The sequence below is a fragment of the Pyrgilauda ruficollis genome, unplaced genomic scaffold, assembly GCF_017590135.1.
Source record: "Pyrgilauda ruficollis isolate IOZ18807 unplaced genomic scaffold, ASM1759013v1 scaffold4, whole genome shotgun sequence".
In the NCBI taxonomy this organism is placed as follows: Eukaryota; Metazoa; Chordata; class Aves; order Passeriformes; family Passeridae; genus Pyrgilauda; species Pyrgilauda ruficollis.
Window position 1 is genome coordinate 10,743,171 of NW_024525489.1, and position 24,987 is coordinate 10,768,157.

Here is a 24,987-nt window from a genome sequence, read left to right on the forward strand (position 1 = left end):
GTCTTCTTTGAGGAGTGCCTGTGCCAAGAGGAATAAACAGAAATATTTGTTTGAATTCCAGAAATATTTCTGTAGTATTAATGAAATTTCTCAAGCATTTTTTATTCCTTCAAGCTATCTAAACTAGAGACACATATTACTACTTAATACTTTTAGTCTTGATATAAGAAGTGAGGTTATTGCTTTTATCATTTTGTCATACATAAGAAGTCCCAGATTTACCACATGCAAGGTTTTAGAAGCTTTTAGCTGATACATAGGATTGGGTAGCGTAATACGAACTTTCACTGACCCTGATAACACCTTAGCCAGCTTCCTTCCATCTTCCTTTACTCAAATGTGCCTTTAGGTCATGTTTCTTTTGAGCTGCACTGAAATAGCAAGTTACACATTTTGAATATTCACTTAACTATATATCCCCTCTAAGAAAAAATGCATCCACATACTTAGCCTTCTGCAGTTGCCCTGTGGTTTTACAATGACAATTTTTAACCTCCTTTGGGTGAAATTGCCAGAGCAGAAGTACTGTCATACCTAAAGTAACTGAAGAGGGATATCAGTGGATACAATCAGAGATAGGAACTCTGTTGTCACATTAGGAACTTAGAAGCATGAAAGCAGATATTCAGTTACAATAATTAATGTCTCATTAATTTATAACCAGAAAAAAAGGTCACCTCACAAGGGCCTAGCTGTCAAGCGGAGTTTGTTGTCAATTATATGTTTGTTGATAAAAGCAGTATTTCTGTTTAGTATACATTAATTTTTCTCTGCAATGGTTGATATATTAGTAGATATAAAAATATAAATGCATTTTTATTTAAATGAAACTTTTCAAAGTTGCCTGTAAGCTACTAAGTAAAGAAAATCATAGATTTATCTTAGAATTTCTTAGGCTTGGGCTGTATTAGAAGAATAGCAAAATAAACATTCAAATGGAGTTTGTCTCTACCTTCATACAGTTTCCTGCTGGTCTCTGGGACCTGGGATAACAGAAGGTGAGTGGTGCTAGTAATGACTGAAGTGAAGAAGACATTCAGAAGGGCTGCCTTTTCCATGTCCTCATTCAGCAGGGGACCCACGTTTTCCCTGACCTTCCTTTTGTCACCTGTATATGTATAGAAGTTCTCCTTGTTGTCTTTAAGCCATTTCTTTACATATTATACTTTGTGTAGCCCAGTACAAGAAAGGAACAGTTAAACGGGATAACACCAGTACGTATAAGGTGATAAGGTAACGTTAGGTCACAGATTGGACTTGGTGATCTCTTTTCCAACCTGGTTGATTCTGTGATTCTACATACTTATTGTACAGCTCACATGGAATCAACATGAATATCTAGTGGCACTGGAAACAGCCAATAGTTTCAGTCTTGGCAGACAAAATATTTTTTATAAAAACAAACGGAAGATACCTCATTCTTTTACTTTTCAATACAGAAAGAATATATTAGGGATGGAAATGGAACTTTTCTTTTAACAGTTTTCTGTTGCATTTCAAAAGGTCTTGCTATAGATGCAATTTGATATCCTAAAAATTTGATCAGCTGTTCACATATATTTTTGTAACAAGGACACCTACTACTTTTCCATTTTGATTAATTTATCAATACTTCCATAGAGGCAGGATTCCTTTTTTGCAAATGACTGCTAATGACTATAACTCAAACCCATATGAACTTCAGTAAATTTAGTATTATATGTTAGGAATGTTCAAGTTAATATTTATATTCCTGCTCATGGAATCTGAAGGTTTTATTCTTAGAATATTGAAAGGGAATACTACTGATGTGTTGCATAATTTTGTTCATAAAAATGTGATGTGCATGATATTGGTCATAATTGTCAGAAGAAAATGGATTTAAACTCTGAGCTATTTGTTTTACTTTATCCCATTTTTAGTGAGTAGTAGGATTTTAGTAAAGCTAACTGAAATATAGCTCTAATTTGCAGTTTTAATAATTTTTTTAATGAATGCCTCTGCTCAAAATGTTTTATTAAAAATGCAAATTACAGCTTTACTTAAATCTGCTCAGCCTTCTGGACTGTGTTATCACTAACTCAGAAAGCAAGTACACTTATTTCATAGGCTTTGCAAAACTGGTTTTAAAAAACAATGTATATGGCACTCATTTTTCTTTTTTCTACAGTCTACAAATATTTGATGTTTCCTTTACAATTCAATCATTCAAGATACATTTTGTTTTTCCCATCCAAAATGAAATGCTGTCAAAAGAGTTCTTAAAAGCAGTAAAAAGACTTTAACAGCTAAGAAAATTCTAAAATAATTAGAAGTTTTACCTAAAGATAGCTGAGAGTTTTGTAAAAAACAGTATGATAAAATCTGAAAAGCAGAAGTAAAAGTTCAGGAGAAAAATTAGCCAGTTTGATTTTTCAGGCCCCATTGCTATCTCCTCCTTTTCTGCTTTGTCTGCTATTTCAAAACCACTATAGATAAAACATAGAATAGATGAATGTGGCTGGACTGGCAATAACTGCTCTCCTACATTCACTAATCTTTACTTTGTGTTACTAAAATGCACTTTTTGTGTAACACAAGAGGCACAATGTCCTTAATTCCAAACCAAATTCAACAACTTTTGTCAGGGTAGGTGTTTAGGAACATGCGAGTTACACAAGTGTTCTCTAAATATCTGCTGATTCATGGGCACAGGACTCCCATTTTAACTCTGCTGGACTTCTGGAGCTTGTCACGTGCCTAGTTGAAACTACTCAAGTCTCTATTCTGTGTATATATTTAAAGTACAGTTAATATGCATTGATGCAGTCTGTAATGTAGCAGTTACAGGATTCCCTCAGAGAGGGATGAAATGCTTCTTCAATAGGTGAGCGCTTGAAATTTATTGTGGTCATTAATGAGGAATAACATGCCTAATGTTATATTGTCATGTTATTGTTTTTTCAAGTCTGGACATTGGTACATAACAGGCTTCTATGTTCATTCTCAGAGATGAACACCAATGAAGCTTCAACAGGGCAGTAATTTAATTTCATTTTTTACAGATCAATTTTATTCATGTCTTAATTGCTGCTGTTCAGCTTCCAAAAGATCAAAGTGATGGAAGTGATAGAGCTGTTCAACTTGAATATAAACAAATAGCAAAATTTTTAATTAGTTAATTTAGATGGCTGCCTGGCAAAAATAAATAGCTTACTAGGAAGTTTATCTCATGGTTTCTTCTCTGAGCTCTCTACCTCAGCATATCCCATTCAGTGCTGGTGTTCTTGCTCGGAGAAAAAAAAACAAAAAAAAGATTAATTTCTCATTAAGTGGCCCTTCACTCCTGTGGTTTATAGCATGAAATATTAAAAGAAAAAATAGCCCCAAGATGCTACTAATTAATGGTGTACCCACTAAAGAGGCTTTTTTTTCTTTTCTACCTAAGATGTAGTATGTAGAAGCTTCTACTTCAGAAAACCTCAGTATCTTAATAAAGAAAAAGTTAAAATGGAATATGAAATTAAAAGTAGAGTAAGTTTCCAAAACGAGATTGATGTTTATAACAAGTTCTTTTCCCTCTCCTAAAGTGTTCTGAAAATGAAATATGCCTCTTTTGTGGTTTATGGTGTTACTGGCAAGCCTGGTGGTAGAAATTATTTTCCAGACACCAAAAATAAATGCAGATGTCTACAGATGTCCCTAACAAAAATCTTCACTTACATTTGGTCCAAGCTGTCATGACTTCACTGATGTAGGTTGTCATTTTGTAGAGCTCTTAAAATATTCTTATCCACTACTCAGAGTAATTCTTCTAAAATTGATTGAAAAGGTAAATTTACCTTTTAATAGCATCTCTATCACTCAAAACAGCATAAAACATGTAAATTAAGCAAATGTTGAGACTATTCTATTTTTTTATAAATATGTTGGTCTGGTTGAAAAAGGCAGAAAAGTTTCTGAGCCTAAAAGCGTTTTTTCAGGTCTAAAACAGAAGTGGCAAATGTTGCTGCTACAGCATGTCAAGTACATGAAGCATGTAAAAACTAATTTAATTTGCTATTACTCAATTGAAATCCTCATCTTAAGTTCAGTGGTCTAAATTTGATTTTAAATCAACTCTGAGTTGACACAAATGCATAAATATAGGCCCTTTCTTGTATTTAGTAAAACTTCTACAACTTCATCATCCATTGAAGGGAACAGATTTAGATTCCTAAAAACAAGGGAAATGCACAATTTCTTTGTAATATCTGGTGTTTGATGTAAACTGCACAATGCAATATGGCATATATATTCTATTTTATGAGAAGTTATCTGAAATGTGTGATTCTGTCATATGCAGAAATGAATCTTATTTATTTAGAAGTGGCAGCGCCATTGGGTGGGTCTCCTAAAGTTCTTGTGGGTTTGACTTCATATTTTCCTATGTATCCACCCACTGAGATTCTGCCAAGCCTACCATGCTTCATTTCATGCTTTCCCTTTGTACCTACTAATTAAGGACTTTCAATGTGTCTGTGTATTATACAATCCAATATGATCTCACAGGCAGCTTTAAAGAAGTGAATGATTTCAAATAGCAGATGAGTTTTTTTTTTTTGAAGCATACAGGGAGTCATACATGAAATGCAAAATATTTCTCCAATAATATTTTATTCCCCACTGCTGAGATGTGTAAACATTTTGGTTCTGCCAAATAGCCTTTAACTGCTTTCTCGTTTCTATGCTCCAACTTTGGCATTGATAATACTGGTGCCCACTGGCTTTTTAAAGAGAATATACTAACAAAACTAGGCATGCTGTAAATCATCAATGCTAGTGATATTCTACAGCATCTTGATTCCATGCCATGTAATCAGAGAAATTATATTAAAAATTATATCTGAGAAATATAACAAATTATATCTGAGAAATCTGTAAGGAACAAAAAACATAATCAGACTAAAATGATCCTGTTAACTGAGTCTGGCATCTAGGAAAATATGTGCTCTACCAGGTGGAGGTCATGATCATATTTAGTTGCTATTAACAGTTTTCTTATATCCTGCAATTCTCTCAGTTGTGCTTTGCAACAAACTGGTACACTAATTTTCCAGAAGAGGAAAATGAGGGAGCGATATTTCAATAGTTTCAATCTTTACACATAGATGTCACTCTAAGATTCAACCTGATGTCAGACTTACCATATTTCAGTAAGGAGCCTAAAACCACATTTCTGACTTTCATTTGACATTAAAGGTCAAGTGGCTTTTGTTGCAAAAGTAGAGTACCTGCACTGTCACTTGAGATTTCATAAAATAATGAAACTGAAGAAATTCAATGTGATTAAATTCAGCTATCATGTCCCATTTAGAGTTTTGTTGTTGTTCTGTGGTCTTAGACAATTTTAAAATAGTCAATTTCATCTTCTTTAAAATTAACTTCATACTTTATACTTCATTTAACCCTTGATTTTGAAATACAGTTCAATATTTTACTTACTACTCCTGCAGAGGAATATCAAGTAATGTAGTAGTCTACTCCTTATGAGATTCTTGTAAGTAGTTACTTGCTGCATTCTTTGGAAGCATTTCAGTTGAACTTTATAAAAATTGACTTTTACAGAGTTGACATATGTAATATCTACAGTTTTTCTGTTGTATTTTAATCATCTTAAAGTAATCCCATTCTTGGTTATATTAATTGCATTAGAAATAGTGTTTGTCTTTTATTTGTGTCCAACATGCTCCTGTACAAGATTGTTCTTTGTTCATCATTTTCAGGGTTTCAACAAATTGTTCATTTTACCCTCTTCCTCCCCTGTAAATAAACAAAGAAACTCCAGAGCCAGAGAAATTAATTTACGCCCATGTTTCATTTAGTTCATCGCATCTGAATATTCTGGTTTTCCTTCAAGGCTTTTAACTTCCCCAGAAACTGTTTAACACTGCAGGAGTTCTGTGAGCAACCTTGTTTTATGTCTTTCCCATTTTTGAATTGTAGTTTAGTGAAGATAGCCGTATGTAATGCACACGCTTTTCATGAGAAATTTAACTGAGCATTGCAGTGGGGAAGCATTTGTTGCATATCTTTTTGCCATTTGCTTGCCTATTTGTAAGTATTTATTCTTTATTGTCTCATTATTGCAAGCTCAGTTACGTTACATCTTTTTTCCATTCTGAACAGATGGCTATGACATCTTGATGGATCCTGGTAAAGATGTAATGAATTATGCTTACATGACCTCTAACACCTTAGTTCTATGGCAAAGACTTACCAAATAATTTGTTTTTAATTTCCTTTGAAAGTTTTTGCAGTTCCTTTGTTCCCATGTGATAATATGTGGAAATACATAATAGCCTAAAAAGGCTGACACTCCTCATAAGCATGAAGCCTCACAATTCACGCTAGTTGGTATCTGAAATTCTTCTGAGTACCCTCACTTGAATGAGAGTTTTCCTTGAGCCAAGAGGACTCTTTGCTTCTATTGATTCCAGTGGAAGGGTTGACAACTCTTATCTAACAGACCACTTAAATGGAAAGAAAATGGAATGACCAAGTCTTTTACTCTGAAACTGAAGTTTCTGCAAAACAGATACACGGGCAGATATGTGGACAGATGCCTTTCTCATCAGAATACATTGCCTGAACAGTTATTCCCAAGAGTTTGCTTTTGTCAACAGTCTTAATGTTCCTCCCTCAGAACAGATCAACTTGCAATCTTAATACTTCTCTTCTGGAGAGTTGTTTCCAATTTTTTTGTGGGTTAAACCAGCAGCCTCTGGCATGAGGGTTGCTGAAAAACCTCCTCAGAGCTCTCATACCAGGACCAAAATCTGGTTACAGGGTGGTGTGGAGACACTGTGGTTCTGCTTTCAGACAGAGATGATGTCAGTTTCATGCTATTGTTTGACAGATTTTCCCAGACCTAGCTGAAGAGCAATGTAAATTTTTCCTGTAGGTTTCATGCATTAAACTTTATGAAGATCTTCTTGCTCTGAGGAATAGCCCTTTTACAACAAACAAACCAAAAAACAGAAGGTGGCCAGACTTAAGGCTGGAAATGCCTTTTCCAGATTGAGCAGTCTTGAAATTTGTATGGGAAAAAAAAAAAAAACAAAAAAAAACACTAAAATAAGTACTTTAAAAATGTCCAATATTTATAAATTTTGATCACTAATACATGCCGCAATAGGATCTGTGGGTGTTAGATACATTTAAAAATCAGTATGGTCATGTAAATAGACAACTCTGTTTGAACACTTTTAAAAACAAAATAAGGTCTGTGTTTATCCCTTTGCATGCTTCTACCTACTCAGTGTAGTTTTTGAATAACTCTAATCTGTACTATTTAATTTTAAAATAGCATTCAGACAAATAATTTCTTTGTTGGCAGTTGAAGACCCAGCGCCACACCTGGGTGCCACACACCTACCCTACATGTTCCTTTAAAATTAAAGTATCTTTAAAATTAACATTTGATGTTTTGGATGGCTGTAAATAACATTTGTGTATGTAACAGCATAGAATAAATACTTAAAATCTCTAAATTAGTGAGTGATAGAATAGCATGCAGAGTATCTGCCAGGGTCTTGACTGATATGCAGGCTTCTACCTCCTATAGGCATACAACTGAGTCCTTAAATCACTTTTGTCTTTTCTTACCTTAAAAAGTAATCAGCAGCATCCAAAAGCCTTATTATGTTTTTGCTCACTGTATTTTGAATAGTTACTGGTTTTGAGAATTTAGCCCATTATCAATACTACAGCAACCTTTTTCTTTCTTGGTCATGTCAAATATTGTTGGCCTAGTTCAGAGTTTGGGAGACATCACTGCCACCCTGCTGACTTACCCAAGTTCAGTGGGACAGCTGTAATTTGCACATTTCAGCAGAGAAGCCTATTGAACCTTTTTTTTTTTTTTTCTTAATATGAAAGCTGAGAGAGTTCACTGGGTTAGAGAACAGACAGAAATCAAATCTTCAATGAGAACATTCCTAAACACACAAATTCATTATGAGGATTGAAACTGAATTTTACCAAAAATTTCAGCTATGTGAATTTGCTATAAATGATGATGGGTTTGCTGCAAATTTCTCATTGTGTGAGTTGGACATATTTGTATTTTAGTATTCAAGCCAAGTTACACAATCTAACAGGAAAGATATCATTAACATTAGGTTGATGCAAACTTTATCTCTCTTTTTATGCAATCCTGTCAACTGGGGTTTCATGAATGTGATTGAAAGAAAATTTTATGCTTTTTCCAATGATCTGAATTATTTTTATGGTAATGACTATTCCAGGTCACATTGTAATGACTTGATGACATGTGTTTCCTGGTTCTCATCCTGCAGGATATGATAGCTCTTCCTTAGATAAGAATTTTCAAATATTTATTTTGTAACATTATGCCATGGTAATTAAGACGGAGAGGAGGAAATTTTTGGCTCTTTGAGTGAAATAAATTGTTTTCTCTACAAGTTTTAGTTGAACTATTCCACTGTCCTGCCAAAACTTTGTCCTTATCATTGGTTTCTTCTCTTAATTCTGTTTTTGTTTATATAATGTAGGCATTGCTGTGCATAGATTTCAATTGCAAAGCTAGAGAAAAACAAATCCAATAACACCTTGGTTTAAAATATCATAAAGCTTATTTGTTAGAATTAAGCCCAGGAGAAACAGCATGCCTATCATGCTAATACACCATGGCACTCAGAGGTCATTTGAAAGAAGGTGAGGCTATTTTATGAAATTACAGATTATTTAAGGAAATGTCAACATCATGATTGAAGATACCACATCAACCATGGAAAAGAAATAAGCTTCACTACTGAGCAGAATGAAAACACAACTACTTCCTCGAGCTATCAATGTCTTTTGCAGTCTTTCACTGTTATTAACAGTGTCCTCTTCCCTTATTTTCTCCATAAATGTCACTGCCATTACCCATAGGCTGCAACGTTGTCCTGTAGCTGATGTATGCTCATATTGTACTAAAATACAATTTCAATGGTCCTTTCTAAGTTTCATTTCTTTTATACTATTTTCAGAATGGGTTTGTTTACTACTTCATATGTTTCTGTATTTTCTTAAAATGAACAGCATAAACCAGAAAATTTCCCCTTCCAAAGTGTTCTGGGGATCTATTTCTGTGTGCTTTGTTTGGCTGTACAAATTTGATGCCTTTTCAAGCTAGTGCTGGAAAATTATTATCAGGTTACCTTTAATTTTGGTTGATGCATTTCTGCCAGGCAGTAGTAGTAATCACTGTAATAGTTTTGTTTTTTGAACTTTCTTTACTGTTTTTATTTGTACTCTCAAAGGCAGCAGATGGCCAGAAGAGTTAAACACTTTACATTGCAGTGTTATCTATGAGTAAGGGCATGTTATTGTTTATCTTAGGCTTGATCATGAATTTTTTTGCAGGTTTTCTGCACTTAATACAAGCTTTTTCTGCAACAAAAGCAATTATAGGGGGTCAATTCAGGCTGCATGTTAAAATTAGTGCTAGAGATGGGACGAATGTACTATAAAATTCTGCTCACAAAGCTGCCTGTTTTTCTACAAGAGAAGCATGAAACATTACACTCTCAGGTCATCACCACAGAAAAAATATCTTTTCCTGAATTCTCTTGCTCTTTTGGCTCACACAACAGTAAATAGTGCACTGTATCTTTCTTTGATTTTCATATACAGAAAGGGTGGAGCATTTCTGCATGCTTTGCCATTCAGACATTCCCAGTGGTTCTATTTTCAACTCAAAATTTTTGAATTAGTAACAGATGTCCTGATTCTTTTGACTGAAAAGGGGTGAAATTTCCCCTGTATTTTAAAGAAACCTTTTTACACTTTTATTCATCATTGAATCCTGAGACCCTGAGTCTCTTGAACTGTAAACAGTATCTTACATCACAGTAATCTTGCTGCAGTCAATGGAACTTATTCTGATATACGCAGGATAAGGTACATCAGAATATATTTAGAATGACTTCAAAATGGAGCTTATGGACCAGTAAGGGGTAACATCCCAGTATTGCACATCTCAGCCTGCTTAGGCATGTTTTGCCTATTTCTTGCCTCAGCTTCACTGATGTAAATGAGTATAAGACTTGGTGATGCTGACCCTGAAAACAATGTATTTCATGCATATGAAATGAGAAAAATGTGTTAAACAAAGCAGAAGAAACTGCAGAAACCTGGAGTAGGAGAAAAACCTTACACCAAAATTACAAATCAGGTAGCCTGGAAAAGAACTGGTATATGTGCATATGTTATTTGTAATGCTGTTCCATTGGCATAAAACATAGAGAAAACTCTTGCACTGCAGAAATCCTAGGGAATATAGCTCTTGTTCAAAATGGATTTGGGGGTCTTGATTGCTCAGAGGCAGAAAGGCAAACGTGTGGGTAGGACAAAATAAAGACTCAAGAGGGGGACAATCAAAAGAGAATCAAATTCCAATTTAAGGAATATAATTTTTCAGGTTTAAGTTGTACCTGGAGGTTGAATTAAAAGTGGAGCTATTTTGCATTCTTCACAAAGTTTGAGTGTTAGAGTCCTTCTCCTTTCTGCTCCTGAACTATCTTTATTCCTGTAGTTTATTTAAGTGCAAGTCTCATACATTCTTCTTGCTTATTTATTGACATGTATGTACTGGTGATAACACAGATGCTGGCATAAGCTCTCATTCTCCTTAAGCCTTTGAATGTTTTTGTTAATAATAATACAGATACAATGTATCTTACTTTGATATATAGATCATCCAGCAGTAAGAACTGAAAATAATACAGACTGTAATATTTTTCTATAGTGATTTTAAAAGATTGGAAGGCCAAATAAGTCTTGACATTCTGGTGCACAAAAGGAAACAAGCACCATGCTGTAAATGTAAAAAGGCACCAACCAGTTGTGCATGTCAAATTCTTGCTTTACCTAAAAGGGTATGGAAAAGTATTTGTTAATGCATTATTAAAGAAGCCTGATTTTTTTTCTTCCAAGAATATTGGAAATATTTGAGGTATACTTAGGGCCCAATGTGAAACAGATGGAAGAAATACAGAGGCAAACTCCATTGTGCTGTTGTGAAAATACCCCTGGCTCATGCTTAAGAATATTTCTCATATTTTAAATTTTCGAAGTTCAGTTTTACTTATGGACATTTAAAATTATCTTGAGGAATTACATACCTCAAGCACTGAGACTTGAGAGAAGTGATGTGAAATATAAGTAATTTTTCAGAGAATAAAAATCTTTTGTCAAAAATGCTTTCCAATCAGTTGAAAACCAAACTTAGTCTTCTCTTTGCTTTAAGACCCCTGGGCTGACTTGCTGCATTTATCTAAAAAGGATTTAAATAAGTGCAAAATCTCTATCTTTTGATGACTCTGAAGAAATTCTCCTTTTTTTTTTTTTTGCCTTGGGGCAGGAGGAAAGATGTCACTTGGATGTCAGGAAGCTTTTGAACTTTTCAAGCAGGACCATGCTGATAGTATAACAATTGAGGACAACAAACAGCTTCTGAAGCAGAGGTGGGTGTCATAGAAAAATACAGCTGGGGGAAGATATCTGAGAGTTCATTAGCAGTCTGGGCAGGAGCACATAATTTTACTCCAGACATCCCAGGCTTCCATTGAGGACTCGTTACAGGCCCTTCACATTTTGTTACTTAAGACATTCCATGTTCAGAAGGCACTGAGTGGTGATAGAAGTGAAATCTGGATAGAAATTAAAATAGCATGAGGAATCTTAGTGCATATTTCCACTGGTTTTATTCATCTTCACAGCCATGTTGAAGCAACGTGGCAATGATATTCATGATCAAGAATTATCTAGGGGAAGTAAAATCCATGGGACTGAATCAATTACTGCAATTTCCATTGTCAAAAATGCTTTACTGACTTCAGCACTGAATGGGATAGTAAGCTAGATGTTTAACATATGCATGTCTGGTGTCCCTAACCTGTTTGCCAAGTGATTTTATCTTCTTTCTGCCAGTTTTGCATTCACAAACAGATATAATACTTTCATCCTCTACATTTGTTTTTAATGTTGGCAAAACACTCCATATGTCTGGTGAAAATAGTGATAATGGCAAAACATTGAAAACATGGATTTTCATACAAATTTTAAACCTCACAAATTAAACCACCATCACTTGTCTATGTTGGTTGGATAATAGTACTGCTTCACTGTCAGCTTTTCAAGTGTTAACCCTCCTAGTACTGCAAAAGAAATGCACAGTTTTGAGATTGCAGATGCCAAAAGTGAATTTCTCAATCTATATTTGTAACTAACATTTCCCCTAAGAGTTGCTTGGGGGTATTTTCTTTGTTTTCTTCTGTTTGGTTCAGGAAGGTGTTTGTTTGATTGTGGGATGTTGTGGTTTGGTTTGGGTTTTGTTGAGGTTTTTTTTGTCCTGAGGTTTTCTCCTTCTACAGGTTTCTTCTTCTTTCTTCTGTTTAACAATTTTCTGTTTCACAGGCATGGAAGACATTTTTTTCAGGCACGCCAAGTCTTATACTCATTTATTTCAGAAAAATTGAGGCAAGAAATTATCTCCACATCTTTGTGACTTACTCAAGTTCTTGCTATTTATCACTTTTCTCAACTCAGTAACTTTTTACCTGCAATGCCTTTCTTCTGATCAATTTATCAGATCATGCCACAGCACTGCCTCATCACTGTATAAATTATTACACTGCAGTCATTTCTGGTGTTGCTATTCAATAGAACACTTAATAGTTAACAGCATGATAATGAGAGTAGTACAGTTCTGAGCCATGCTCTGCCCTTCCCCTAGCTAATCACAATCCTTCCATATTTTTTCTGTATGTTATTACTATGAAGCAAACCAGTATTTCCTTCTGGTTTCAGAATATATAATAGAGATTAGCAGAATCTAGTTCAATGACAGATTTGCTTTCCTTAAAGGACAAATATTCATACTAATGCCTTGTGTAACCCCTCTCTAATAGGCATCAGCTGATTGCTGAAATCAGTGCTAATGTGAATTTTGGTGCTTTAAAACAGGCAGTTTCCCCTGCCATTTGCAGTCATTTTTAGCAAAGATGCTTGCCTCCAAGTTTACTGAGTTTATTAGAATGGATGTGTATCAAATCCAGTCTGTAATTTGGAATGCAGCCTCTCAACTACTAGTTACACAAAAGCTCTGTTACCCAGCCAGTGTTCAAATTGCACAGGAAGAGGAGTGCGGACACCACATGTTTAAAGGTTACCATAGTTTCCCTTTATATGTAGACTTCTCTTGTTAATAATTTTGTTTATAGTTGCATAACCACTTCTGTCATACCACAAACAGTGTTTGGTTCAGAAATTACTTATTTTTAGCTCTCTTATTTTTTCTTTTGGGTATTTTGGGTAGATTTTCTTGGTTTGCTAATTATCATAGAGTCAGAGAATAGGCTGAGTTGGAAGGAATCTTTACCAGTCATCTAGTCAAACCCTGCTGCAATAAGCAGGGATATCTTCAACTAGATCAGGTTGCTCAGATCAAAGTCAAGATTGACTTTGAATGTTTCCAGGGATGGGATATCCACCACTTCTCTGGGCAATCTGTACCAGTGTTTTAGCACTCTCATTGTAAAAGATTTCTCTCTGAGACCTAGTCTAAATCTACCCTAAAGCACTACACCTTGTCCTGTCACAACAGCCCCTGCTAAAACATTTGTTCCCATCTTTCTTATAATCTCCCTTTAAATATTGAAATGCTGTAGTAAGGTCATCCTGGAGCCTTCTCTTCTCCAGGCTGAATAATTCCAGCTCTCTCAGTCTGTCTTCCTGAGAGAGGTGTTCCAGCCCTCTAATGATTTTCAGGGCCCTGCTCTGGACCCACTTCAATAGGTCTATGTCTGTCCTGTGCTCCAGAACTGGATACAGTGGTGTTGAATACATTGAGTGCTGGTAGCTTGGTGTGCAGCTGCACTTCGAGCTCTGGTTGGCAGGAGCACAGGCAAGAGGCCTTGAACTGGCACTGACACTTCACATAACAAAGGACACAGGGACCTGGTGGTTCCAGCCACTTGGATACACACTTAGAGACACAGTAGGTGCCCATACCTCAGGATGAAGGACAGAGACTTTCATGCTTCTAGATGGTGAGGGTATAAAAATCCAGGGTTTTCTTTGTTCAGGGTCCCTCCTGAGAGGCACTAGCTTAAGCTATTATCCTGCTGTTGCATCATGATTAAATTATTTTAAGGACTCAAACATCTGAGTCTCTGCTATGGGAAACTTGGGGTTGAGCGAGTAAGGAAACATTGTCTAACTATGCGTGGTAAGTGCAGGGAGTAAAGCAGTTCACTTGTTGGCTCACTCACTGCAAAGGGGCTTTATTCCTAGCTCAGGTGATGAGAGTGTAACTCATTTTGGCTAAGGACAGGGTTAATTTTCTGTAGTAGCCCTGAGGGGGTGGGGCCTGGAGCCATGCGGGTGTAACCAAGACCCTATTGTTATTCAATGCCATGCTATGTCATGGCCAGGGCAGAAGAAAAGGATAACCTAACCCTAACCCTCTCTCATTTCAGAAAAGAGCATTCCTTTTCCCTTGGCAGAAGTGTAGCAGATAGAGTGGTGGGGTAACACTGGTCCCAACTGATGGGGGCATTTTGGGTGCAATGGCTGTGGTTGGGTCAAGCTCCAAACTTTCTCTTTTGCACACTTTTGTTATGAATATTGTTGCTGTTATTATTGATTTTCTTCTTTCATTGCTGTTTCCAGTAAATTGTTCTTATCTCAAATGATAACCTTTGCCTTTCTTGCTTCCAATTGGACAGGGATCAAGTCAAAGTGTGTTTTTTGTAGTGGGACTCCTAGATCAGAAAATGCCCTTCGTAAACCATTCTGGCCCAATCCCTATACAGGCAGCATCACTAAACTCTTCCTAGGTTATCCATCTGTGCTTCTACTGCCTGTGCATTTCCTGCTTGCACTTTAGATTGATTTGCAGATCTCAGTTCAGTCATGCTGGTGTATTGCCTTCCTTGCTTGATTTCTTGCTCCTGGGGTTTTGAGTTTTTGCATTTCATGGGAAAACATTCTAAAAGACCTAGTAGCTTTGTTCTATACCTTTGTCCCTGAAGGCAGTTTTCCATGGGATCTTATTGACTAACTCCTTGAAGAGCTGGAAGTTTGCTTTTCTAAAACTTGGGAGCCTAACTTTACTCTTCCCCTGACCCATATCCCTCTGAACTGTGAACTCCACCAATGCATGACCACAGCAGCCCAGTCTGCCTCCAATCTTGATGTCTCCAATTAGCTCATTACTTTGGTGACCAATAGGCCCAGTATCGTGTCCCTCTGGTAAGGCTATTACCTTGCTTAAGAAGTTATCCTCCTTGCAGTCCAGGAGTCTCTTTGATTGCCTACTACTTGCCATGCTACTTTTTCAAGCAAATGCTGACTTGTTTGAAGTCTTCCAGGGAGATAAAAGCCAGTAAGCACGTCTCCATCAGCTGGAGCATGAAGGCCTCATAAATAGGCTCTCCTTGATCAGGCATCCTCTAGTAGATGCCTACCACTCAGTCCCCTTTGCTGCCTCATTCTCTGATTCCTACCCATCAGCTATCAGCCTGCTCAAATAACAATTGTTAAGAGACAGCTCTTCACACTCTGTCTGCCTATTGGTTTAGAGAGCACCCTTTCTCTTCACTTGTCTCTTCAGACAATCTGTAGCCACTGGTAGGCAAACGGAAGTTATGGGATTTGCCCTACCAAGTTTCAGTAATGGCAACTAGATCATAGTTTTCTACCAGTGTGGTGACTTCCAGCTTCTTCTGTCTGTTGCCCACGCAGCATGCATTAGTGTAAAGGCACCTTAGTGGCCACTCCATCTTCTTAGAAGAGCACACCTTAGCTCCTTTGAAGTATTTCCTCGGTGTTCTCCTGTTGGCTCCTACGGCCTCAGGGAGCCCCTGGCACATCTCAGTAAGACATCAAGTGTGCATTGTATCATTCTTATAGTAATTGAATGGTGAACTGTCTGTGAGCCTGGGAAGCTTCACTGTGAAGGTCACAACTGTTGCCTGGGCTGTGAAATTATTCATATAGATGTGATTACACATAGCCATACCTATAAAATATATATGTACTTTTTCTGTAACTACTGGTGTAAAAATGATCAAAGGCAGTCAACTAATTAAATACTGAAAAGCATGTGTTATGTTAAATATATATATAAAAGAAAACAATTTGTTTTTGAATAAAGCTTTTCACCTAATATGTCATAGATCTTCACAGGTGCAGTAGCTTATACTGTAACCCAGTAATGTCTCTAAATTTAAAAGTGGAAAAACTTATATAGTCAAAGATAATTCAAGTGAAACAAAATTGATTCAATTTGCCTTCAATTCAAGTTGCCTACAGGAAGAGTCTTTGTAAGACAGAAAATGTGATCTTCTACAGCTTTACAGCAGTTCTTTTTCATTTTTCATCCATACATTAATAACTGCTTCCCTGCTTAAAAGAAACCACCCTGTGTTGATACCAAGAAGAATCAGATTTCTGCAATTTGAACTTTCTATACCTGACTTCCAGAGAACTTAATAATATCCTTAAAAATATCCTATTTCTTAATGTGATCATGTTCTCTTAGGATTGTTTCTCTGAAGAGGAGAAAAATGCATCCCATTTTCTGGTGAAATATGCTACCAGGCAATCTTTACAGTTGTGCCGCTCCAATGTAATGCATGCTACGCAAAGCTTCTAAATCCCATCTTAGACAATATTTGCAGTAGTAAAATTCTACTGAGCTTACAGATGTGATGTAAATCTTGTTTCCTTTTTGTTGTTCTCCATTTTTTTTTTTTGTTTCCATTTTCTTCTTTCCTTGCTTTCTGTTTTTTAGCTGGTTAACAGTTAACTTTTTTTTTCAGTACCTATGGGCAAGTTTCATGGAAAGGATGAGTTTATCTTGGGTCACTTGTTGTTGTAATTTCTAATAATTAAAAACAAGTGAATACTCATTTAATTCACTGAATGTCTCTCTCATTAGACAGCCTCTGAGTTTGTCTTAGTTTACATAATGAGTTAGAGATTTGTTTTCCAATATGTTTGTATTTTCATTACTGACATTTGCATTCAAAGAGTGAAATCTTTGCCAAAAACACTTTTTCCACTGAAATTAGTGGCTAAATTCGCTATGGGGTTTCATCATGGAGTGTTTATCTTGTAGGTAATAGAAGCCATGATTTGGCAATTTCAGCCTTTTCTCTTGAGTGGTTTCCATGTAAGATATACATGAAGATTTTTCAGCTAACAATATAATTGTTTAGTCATCACTATGCATAACATCTTAATGCTAGACAATGTCACCCTTTTTTTATTAAAGAAGTATTGAAAATAGCTTTGTCCCATTCAATATTAGAATCAAGTCTTGTGTATTTACCTGATTTATTTTGTTTGGTTAGGATTGATAGTCACAGATGGAATCTGTTGAAATGTCATAAATTCATGCCAAGTTTCAGTTTATGTTATTGTGCTGGTTTATAAACTACGGTGTTTGAACAACAGATGCACAACCTATTCAACTATTGGCAGTAACTTATGAATAAAGGCTGGATAAATATCTGGCTTCAACTTTTGCAGATAAATCACCCTGTGAGCATGAATCAAAGTCAACAGCCAACATGAGATTTGTTTCAGGAATTAATAAGTAATTGATTAACTTAGTATGGGACCTGAGGGAAAGAAGGAGAGAGATACTTCAGACCTTCTTTCCTTTGATATTTATGTAATCCTTAATGCCTGCTTGGGGCTCTAAGTTAACCCCAAGCAGTAACTTGAAATACTAACTTGTTCCAGTCTTATGAAGAAATGAACTAATTGAGAAGGGGAAATTTTTCACATTCCACTTTTGTAGGGAGAAGCCATATTTGTTCTGTTTTGATATTTTTTGAGTTAGAGAAAAGTACAATTTGTGGATTTCTTCAGTTTCTTTGTCTAGATCAAGACTCTTCTAGGTAGTTTCTCTTAGACCAGACAATCTCTCCTAATGGAAAATTGTTTTTAATTAGTTCTACTTACAAATGAAAAACTAATACTGAGTAATTTTGTATTTTATTATGATAAGCTTCTGGAACTATTTGTTATTTAGAATAATTCTGTATCATTATGCTTGCATTGACAGGTTTGATGAAGCTAAATGCCTTGGAGAGAAATTAAATGAAGTGAGAAATAAAATAAGTGAGTACGTTTTTAACTTCATTTTACCTTTAGCTGATGAAATCACAGAATTCAAATGTATGGGAGGAGATTCAAATTTCTAAAAGAAAAATGTCAATTCATTGCTGAGACTTCCAATGAGGTAAACTGTAAGCTGATGATAGCAGTAATAATTTTATGTGCAAGTTTTGATTATTTCAAATACCATAATGCAAAAACCAGCTTCCTTCTTTATTTGACAGGATGTCTGAAATTTATCAAAAAAGAGAAGTTAAGGTATTAACATGGGATTTTTAATTTTATTTTGGAATAAAAGGATCCAAAACCTTAATTTGAAAAATCATATCTATGGATTAAGGATTGTATTTATCCATAAATTTGTATGACTTCCAATAAAAGATGACTGCTCTGCACTTTGTATAATTAATTAGAGCTATTTTGAAGAGTGCTTCAGTTTGATGGGGAATTTCATCTTTTTTTCATCTAAGGCCCCAACAGTATATGACTGGTGTACAATTTCAGATTGTTCAATGTCAAAAATCACCCATAGATATATTCAGCCCCAAGGCAGGTCTGATTTGATCCTCTTAGCAGCCTTTGATATGTTCCTAGATGATTTTGGAATTTTGTTGATTCCAAATCACTCCAATTGACTCCAGTCCTGCAGGCTGTCCAGGATTTGTCAGATGTTAAACAGTTTTTTTTCTGTCCCTGAAGTTCTTGGAGATCTGGTCCATGGTCTCCATTTTGCACACATTCAGGTGAGCCATGTCTCTTTAACCTTTCAGATGTAGACTGTGAGGGACCAGACTGAAAGGTAATCTGGCATCCAGGGCAAGTGGTGTAGATCTTGCTCTTATTTTCTATCTCCTCCTTCTTTGGATGGCACCAAAATAGACATGGACAATGAAGTCATTCTCATCACTTTATGTTTTAGAATAGCAGTTGACTTTTGGGAAAGGACAAATATCTCACAACACAGCTGCCAAGTGCTCTGTACTTACACCATAGCCATGATTATATTCTCTGTGGTCATAAATGATAATTATTGCCAGATTCCCCTCCCAGTCACCTTTGGGTTCACCACAAGTCCCTCAGAGATATTATACAGTATATTTAAATTATGTCAGGTATGCGGAAAGCCTCAGCCACGTTGGCAAAATGTTTTCAAACCACAGCACAACTGATGTTTGGAATAGATCCAGAAGCAGAAACATCAGGTGCTGAGCCCTCCTGCAGGATTTTTCTGAACACTTGGTTATTTCTGTAAGACATGACACTAGAATTCACCTGTCTTCTTTCAGTAAGTTAATTTGCCTCTGTCAGGCTGGCCAGAACATAAATGTCAGTACAGAACTTCTGCATGGATATTCATAGGTTGACCCATGCAAGAAGAATTTCAGTATTTACCTCGCGACTATGGGTTTCTGCAGTGTTCATATAAACTCACTTAACTCGTGCCAAGTAGACTTTTTACTGTGGCAAACCTGGAAAAGCAAGTTAAACATACTGTGGAGGACTCTTTTTCCTCTGCTACCATCTTGAAGTCCACGTTGTCCTGCATTCCTTCTCTCTCTTAGATTTACTCATCTATGTTATACCCAAGAAATTCCTTAGCCTAAACAAGGTGTAGCCAAAAGTCAGCCCTGACTGCCAAGCTTCTTTCTCTTATGGAAGCTGAAATTAATTTTAGAGCAGGAACAGTGAACACCAGCAATAAGCAGCTACACACAAGCACATCTTTCTCAGTATCTGGGGTTGCAACTGTGCTGCTGGAAGACAGGAGCCTAGCAGCCACCCTAAATGCATCTTTTACCTGAGGGAGAACAAATATTTGGAGGGCATGGGAGACAGTAAAAGATGCAGTGGGACACAGGCCAGTCCTGAAGGTATCACTTGCAGTGTCATGCTAGGACAAGACTTGTGTGATTTCTCAGTCTGTTAAGATTTTAATCTCTCAGAAATAATGTAACAGTACAATGTAGACGTCATCTCTCAAGACTCTGTTTCCATGAATTGCTACAAAATCTAGAAGAAACCCTTGGTTTGGACTGAATTGCTGTGTGTTTTTCCTCAGTAAGTTGGGCAAAACTTCTGATAGCTATAGTGCAGTAGAGTATGGATTTAGCTGCAATTAAAAACATCTGTTTAAAACTTGCTTTTGGTTAAGTTCTTCAGTGTTAACATTGAAACAGTAAAGTATATCTGGGAAACATGAGTGATACAACAACAGTATATGTAAACTAAAAAACCAAACTGATGCCTTGAACAAAGTAAGCAGCCATGTAACAAATCAGTCGTGCTGCACTGATCTTGACAATGCCTACATGCCTCCTGTAGGAAATTGTAATAAGTTGTAGACCACATGAATGCTGAAAATGTCCTTTAAGAGTCAAGCTAGAAATGTCTCCTAAGAAAAATTGCACAAATCACATTTTGGTCTTGTTTTGGTATATAAGCTACAAGTGAAGTGTTTTCAAATTAAAAAAAAAAAAAAATTCCTTATTCTCTTTTTATTTTGGTAGCAAAATGGGAAAATAGTATTTTCATTCAGTTTTTACTCTAGTTCTATAGTATAAGCAAGAAATTCTATTCATGTTGTATCCATTTATAGGTATCTGTATCCTGATAGGTGCAGATTATGCAGATGTAACCTATTTGTGGATGGTTTTTATGCACTGAGGTCTGAGGCTTAAAAGTGATCATACCGTAAATTCTTCAATTCTTTCTGTATAACACTCTGCAGCATGTGAAAATTAGTACTCTGGCTAATACAAATATTAGATTTTATTCATCTGTCCTTCCATCCTATCCAGCTTTGTTTAGAACATATTTGTTAATGTATCTACCTGTAAGCACCTCCTAAGAAGTATTCAAATTTTGTATCCAGTTCAGCTTAGTCAATTCAATTGCACTACCTTATACAGTTTAACAGCCTAAAACATTTTTTTTCAATTAAGTCTGTTTCATCATAGAAGTCATACTCAAAGGATCATTAAAGATGCTAAGTAAGTTTACTAAGCTGCCAAATTTTTACTTAAAATGTGGTATGAGAAATAAGAGTCATCTGTGGCCTGCAACTAGATCTTTAATTTACTTTTATTGTAGTTTTGGTTTCCTTAAGCATTCCTAGCTGCCTTGTTGTGCACAATCAAGAATAGATCTCATCAATATCAGTTTCCATTATTTCTAAGTTACTCTTAATAGTATAAAGCTATGCACCACAGAGGTCATAATAATCCATTTCATGCAGTCCGATTATATTTTGAGATAGTGACAGCAGCATCTGCCTGTAACTTTTATATCATAAATATCCTTTCATTCTGACTTTGGAAATGTTAGTGTTTTGCAGTGAAAAGTACACACAATACTCCAACCCCTTCTCAATTACACTAGCATTTAAAAAACATCAGGAAATTAGGGCTGTAAAAAGAAATTTGTGGTAGGATTTTCTTGGTAGGCTTTTGTAGATGTTATTGCTTGCACAAAAAGATTAAGGAAAATGATGTCTAGATGTAAGGTGGATTTCAAGTGTGGAATAACTATAATATCAGAAATGAGACATCGTGACCAGCATGGCTCTTTGCTACTATACCACTTAGTCCTGGATTATGTCTCCTTTTATGTCTAATAGCAGTACAGGGATTTTTAAAAATTTTTTTATGAAAAATAATACATCTTAGATTTGTCATTATGCTTACTTTTCACAATGACTTTCTAGAAGTAAGAGGATGAATTTTATTGAGGATGAAAATTATCTTTTTCTGATACTTGTGGGGAAAAATAGAAAGAGGGAAGTGTTCCTAAGTCAGGGTCATTTTAGTGACACTGTTTGCTGCATTATGACACTAAACTCTGTATAGGCACAAATAAAGGAGCCAAGGGGTTTGGTGCAAGCACTGAGAGGCAATTCTTTTTGCAAGTTATTGCATAAATATTCCATTAAAAAAGCAGAGAAATGGTATAGATTTTGAACATGTAGACATGCCTGGATTTGTTTGAGTGAACGGTTCAGAATTGTTTACATATGGCTGGAGAATGTACCCAATGACTGGGTTTTAAAAGACAAATACAAAAAACCAACATGAGTGAAACTGGAAAAAAATAACTGAGAGGTCAGGAAATAATGAGAACTCTGTAACCAGCGTAGGAGAACTGGAAAGTGGGCCAGCTTGTACTGACACAAAGTACATTTTTGCCTTTCTACTCCAACATTAAGAACTTTCAAAGTGTATACTTTGCTAGCTAGAAAAATAAATAAAAAGGTTTCTTTTCTTGGGAAAAAAGTGCTGTGTGACTGCATGTGTTTTTGTATTGTGTTATTTTCAGAGTTAGGGTCCCTAACAAGAACAATACCCTTTTGGTATTACTGAAGAAGACAGTGAAGGAAATTTGATGCTGAAGCCTAAGATTTTATTTCAGAATAGTGAAGAAAATTTCTCATTGCAAAAATTTGAGTGATTGTGCCTAGCACAGTGTTGTGAGTCAACCTAGGCTGACTATCCAGCAGCTTCCTCACATCCCCTCCTCAAAAGAATGGGGGGGAGAAGTAGAAAGAAAAACATGTGGGTTGAGATAAAGATGAGGACATGGCTTAACAACTACCAAGTGAAACAGATTGAAGTCAGAGAAAATTAATTTATTGTCAATTAAAATAGAGCTGCATGGTGAGAAGTAAAGACAAAACTGCTGAAATAAAACCTTCTCCCCTTATCAGGGCTAGCAGGAGGGTTTTGTTGTTTTTTTTTCCAGGATGCTGCTATCAACAAGGTGGTTTTATACTATTACTGCAAATATTCTGTGTCAAAGTACTCTGACAGTAAGGACTACTCTACATCTGAACAAAATGTAAAGCATTAAATAAGAAAAAAGACCCATCTGCTACTACATTAATCAAAGTGTGAGCTGGGAACTACAACTTCTATTTCAGTGTAAATTAAACTGATACATTCATTCAGAATTTCACCACCAAAGAAAGTTTCCTATGTGCAAGAATGTGCTGTGTATTAGAAGCCTTTAAGAGTAGTAAAGATTTCCATTTCACTCCTATAAATGTCTGACTGTTTTGGGTTATTTTTACCACTATTAGATTTAGTTTTTTCCTAAAGGGAAATAAACATACTAAATGGTATTTTATGCCCAGAGGGAAGCAGCTGTTGTTTTTAGTCTGTCCAGAAATCAGCTAACATTATGACTGAAGCTGGAAGAGGAAGGGCAAACTCATGTGGGAGTAATAACTGTGTGAGGAAACAGGCACTCTCGGAATGAAAAAGGGTAGGTGGGTGGATTATGTGCACATGATGTTGATGGTGCATCTATACCCACAGGAATGCTGAGCTGTTGCACTGCTCTGCCTCATTTCAGGCTTTGATTTTGCACACAAGATCATAGAATACCAAAGCAAATTATAATCTTTAGTGACAGCAGGTTCTAGTACTTCAAAACAAGGTTATTGAAGAGTCCTCATTTAATTTGCTTGCAAATTAGTCAAATACTGTTCAGATATATATCACAGTTAATGGCATGCTATGCTGACATGGTGAGGATGGAGGAGAGAGAGGACAAGACATGTCAGTGCTCAGAGATAATATGGATTCTGATTCACTAACTTGGATGCCACACTGTTATTTCTGTGAATGTACAGTAGATGTTAAACCTACTCCAAACCTAATATAAACCCAGAAATTTTATTTAGCTTTTTTGTTTGTTCAATATTCTATGTATGTATGTATACATAAAAATCAGTCGTGTTACTGTCATCTTCTTCCCCATCTTGATGAGCCAAGCAGACCTACATTAAACTCCAAAGTAAAAATATTTCATGCAAGGGTTTTCTTTACACCTGCACAACTTTATGAAGGAGACTGATAGCAGCATTTTTGCACAGAGAGAAAAATAAGACAGATGCAGTTAAGGTTTTTTAGGCAGAGATGGTCTGAGAGCACTATGTGGTGTACATCTACATTGTTGTATCTTCATATATGGGCAATAAGCCACTTGGAAAAAGAAGGATCAGCTAGTTAAGAACTAGAATACCAAGGCTGATAGTAGGAATGCTGCACATATTTTAAGCCATGATTATATGAGCTGAAAAAATGGAGTGAAGTCATGCTCGAGCAAATAGCAATTTTAAAACTTTTGCTGAAGAAGTATCTGTACTTTGGAAGGATGGAATTTCTCTGTTAAAGAAAAGTCTTGTGCTTTACATGGAATCTAGAAGAAATGAAAAAGCTGAGAGGATTTGCTAGATGAAGAGAAAACCCATCAAAATCTATGCACTGCTCTCTTAAAGCTTAATAGTATTGGTAGTGTTATCTATTTCTTTACAGTAATATAAACGTTCTGAGTTACAGACATTAACTTGCTGGACATTGTTTCAGCCATGAATGAAGTGAGGCCACAATAAGAGAGATTTTATTACTGTGCTTTGAAATGCATTCCATTCTTTAGTGTAATATTCTGAGATACTTATTCTTTTATGGAAATAAACATTGTGACTTCCTAGTTGCTGATTTAATTCACTGTTCTAGTGTAATTCCAAAAACTATCAAGTAGTTGCAAAAACTTATATGTGCTCAGCAAATTTTACTGGAAATTACTAGTGTAGAAGAAAAATGGCAAGATTTGGTTTAAAAGGGGATTGAGAAACTTCAAGAAAGGTTACATTCCACAAAAACTATGGTTCAAATGAGATGCAAACAACTCATAAATAAATTAATTCTGTATGCAGATTTAATGAGCAGATAAGTCAACGATGTCATTCCACAGCATTTCATTCTTCAGGTAGCTTGTAGTCTCAGCAGAGACCTTTTAAATCCATGGAACTTGAGATCTGGAAATCCTCACTAAAGAAAAACTCTAGCTGAG

General features: G+C 35.9%; 1 protein-coding gene across 1 annotated transcript in view; it reads left to right on the plus strand.

Moving 5' to 3' along the window:
• The window catches only part of KIF6 (kinesin family member 6), a 153,513-nt gene that overhangs the window by 85,396 nt on the left and 43,130 nt on the right, over positions 1-24,987 (plus strand). The window contains exons 14-15 of the mRNA XM_041477164.1: positions 11,369-11,471; positions 18,086-18,141. Coding sequence (XP_041333098.1) covers positions 11,369-11,471; positions 18,086-18,141 — 159 coding nt within the window. The remainder of the gene's footprint in view (positions 1-11,368; positions 11,472-18,085; positions 18,142-24,987) is intronic.